A 3,115-nucleotide genomic window follows, 5' to 3' on the forward strand; every position below is an offset into this window, starting at 1 on the left:
TTTTTTAAAGTTCTAGGCACAGCCGTGTTAGATATTACTGATATCACATTAGAGAGCCTGTGTACCCAGGCTGCTCTTGCGTGAGTCTGTGAGCATCAGAACACAGGACCGTGCTCCAAGTCATTGTCCCAATCTGGCCTGTAGCTCCTGTTTGTCAGCTGTGTCTTCTTCCAGAGTCCTTTGTGAAGAGCCTTGCCAGCTGACTCTCAGACATGGAGGCAAGATATTTTTAGTCTACAGAGCACTGATATCCAGACCAGCAGGTCCCTGAGGCCATTAATAGCTCAGGTTAGAGAAGAGAAGGTGACTGCAGTCCGAGGGCAGCAGCTGCCTAATTGGGTCAGGCCTATTGTGGCAGCAGTTGGTTGCCTCCAGCAGGCAGGGACTCTTGTGGAAGGTGATTTCGTATGTTTGTACAAACCTACCCAGACACCCTCATTTTCCTGAGCACAACACCCCTCTAACCCCTGTGGTTCCATTTCAACAGTTGTCTTTTTTGGGGGGGATGTGGTAAGGGAGTAATTTAGAAATGTACCCCCAGTACTGTACTTTGTTTCTCCTGAAACACACTCACTTGTCCTCAGATAGACTCCTTCCCATTCTGGTGGTCTCAGGTTTGGTGGATGAGTTTGTTTGCCGCAGTATGTGCTGCTTATTGCTTTGTGGACTCACAGGGGCTGGAGATGAGACACCAGGAACCCAGGGCAGCTCATGATATACTTTATTTGGTGCAATATATCCTTGTATGTGGAGTATAGTAAGACTAAACTATGAAAAAATATTAAATATGTTTAGAAATTATTTGAAGGTCATTTGTTTCTCAAAGTATGTTGTGTTTAAGAAAGTCTAAAATCAGAAGAGTTGGCTAGTTGGGGGTCAGAATCTGTTTTCAGTGACCTACTGAAGTATTTTTGTGAAGAGAATAAATACATAGTTTATTACTGAATTTACTAAAGATTGAGGGGGTTTTCAGTAACATTTTTTCCGTCATTATTAAATACATGTTAATGGTATGTCATTTAAAATATTTTAACACAAATCTGGTAACACTTTAGCTTTCTGAGCAGTATGAAGTCCTTGTACAAGGACATAATAGAAGTGGTTAAATACTAATTTTCCTGAGAATTGGCCCATATTAAGTGACCTATTTTTCTTAGGAATTTTTAAAACCACTTTAATATATGTATTTATATATATATATATATATATATATATATATATATATGAATGCGTCTTCCATTTCAGAGAATGTTTATTCTTAGTACATTTCAAATCAGTAAAGTAAATGTAAGGTTTGAAATAATATCCTTTGGAAAGTTAATTGGAGAGAACTGTCAAACGAAGTTAGATTTGACATGGTAAACTTTGAAATGTATTTGAAAGTATTTGAAAGTATTTATTTTTGTAGCCAATAAATAATTTGTATTTATTTTAATTGCACCTTATATTTGTATATTGCTTTATGTAATATACATATGGTTCAAATGTATTTTTATTAGATAAATAGAATAATGGTCACCTATTGATTAAAAAGTTTTACATATTCCACAGGAGGGAGGGAGGGAGACAGACAGCAGATATCTATATATATATATATTCATTCGTAAAACTATGTATTTTGCTCTACCAAAATATGGTATATATTATGAAACAGAAAAAGTTAAAAAGGGAATGAGATAAAAATGAACTAGGCAAGGGTGTTCTGATATTTCTCCCATGGTCCTTGAGATGGGGTTACCCCACTTAACTACCACATGACAAAAAGATTGTGCAAAGTCTTTCAGAGTTTACCTGCAGCTGACTAAGTAAGTTGTGCAAGAAACACTTCCCAGCATCCTCTTTTTTTTTTTTTATAGAGGCATGTTTTATTTATTTATTTGTTTGTTTGTTTGTTTATACATGCACTGGGTACAGTCAGAAGTACGGGAGGGTGAGAGAATTCACCAGAGCCAGAGCAGGAAGCAGAGCAGGCAGAAGGACTGAAGTACACTGCTGAGGGGAGCAGCGGGCGGCAGGAGAGGTCTGCGCACCATGTGGGACCCTCCTCCGGTGGCCGGGGAGCAGCCAGGGAGCAGCCGGGGATCGAACCGGCGCCACAGAGGCCGCGGGCAGCTTTGCAACCCAGCGCTCAACCGCTGTGCCACCGGGGAGGCCCCCAGCATCCTCTTTTTGACGCATTCAGCATAGTTGTGTCTGTGCTGCTGAGTGCTCCAGAGATGCTTTGAGTCCTCCTCCTCTTTGTCTTTGGTGGGTACCTTGCCCATCAGGCCTTGAGATCTTGAAGGTCCAGGAATGCACCTCACTATCTTCCTGTCTCCTCTCTAGGGGTGTGAAACCAGGACTTCCGGCTCTTTCCCCAGCTCGAAATCTCGGTAGAACTAAAGAATTTATTAATCTAACTGCTTATCACAGCCCCACACTCAAGCCCTGTATTTCAAAGTATTTGAAAGTATTTATTTTGAATTGTAGCCAGAATCCACACTTTATTTTTTTTTAAAGATTTATTTTTATACAAGAACTGGGTACAGGCCAGATGTGTGGGAGGGTGAGAGGATTCACCGGAGACAGAGTAGGGAACAGAACAGGTAGATCCGCTGAAATACACTGCTGAGGGGAGCAGTGGGCGAGACAGGAGAGGTCTGCTTCGCCATGTGGGATTCTCACCGGCCGGCCGGGATCGAACCCGCACTGCAGAGGCTGTGGACAGCTTCACAGTGTGGCACTCAACCACCTGCGCCACCAGGGAGGCCCAGAATCCACACTTTAATTGCACCTTATATTTTTATATTAAATAACATGCAAATCTGAACTCCACTCCAGACCTGCCACTCCCCCTGTTTTCAGCTCACAGCACCTTCATCACCAGAATCCAATGTCAGAGGAAACTTGTGGATTGTCTTACTTCTACACCTAGTCAGCCACCACCTTTAAGTTTCTCTCTCCTCTCTGCTGTCCCGGCCCACTTCTTCATTTTCTCCCTATCTTGATGGAATCGCCTCTTAACTGGTCTGTCCAAAGTGATTCCTTCCCAGTCTAGTCACCTCACTGCCGCCAGAGTAATTCTCCTGAAGTGCAAATCCAGCTGAAAGTTGGTCTGTGACACTCCACCCCTGCC

The 3,115-nt window shown here is 42.4% G+C and overlaps 1 protein-coding gene across 1 annotated transcript in view; it reads left to right on the forward strand.

Moving 5' to 3' along the window:
• The window catches only part of LOC119242342 (cytohesin-3-like), a 19,712-nt gene extending 17,336 nt beyond the window's left edge, over window positions 1-2,376 (forward strand). Inside the window, exon 7 of the mRNA XM_054693922.1 lies at window positions 2,361-2,376. Coding sequence (XP_054549897.1) covers window positions 2,361-2,376 — 16 coding nt within the window. The remainder of the gene's footprint in view (window positions 1-2,360) is intronic.
• The last annotated feature ends 739 nt before the right edge of the window (window positions 2,377-3,115 follow it).

Source organism: Talpa occidentalis, unplaced genomic scaffold (assembly GCF_014898055.3).
Source record: "Talpa occidentalis isolate TD23 unplaced genomic scaffold, MPIMG_talOcc4v2.1 talOcc4.12, whole genome shotgun sequence".
Taxonomy (NCBI): Eukaryota; Metazoa; Chordata; class Mammalia; order Eulipotyphla; family Talpidae; genus Talpa; species Talpa occidentalis.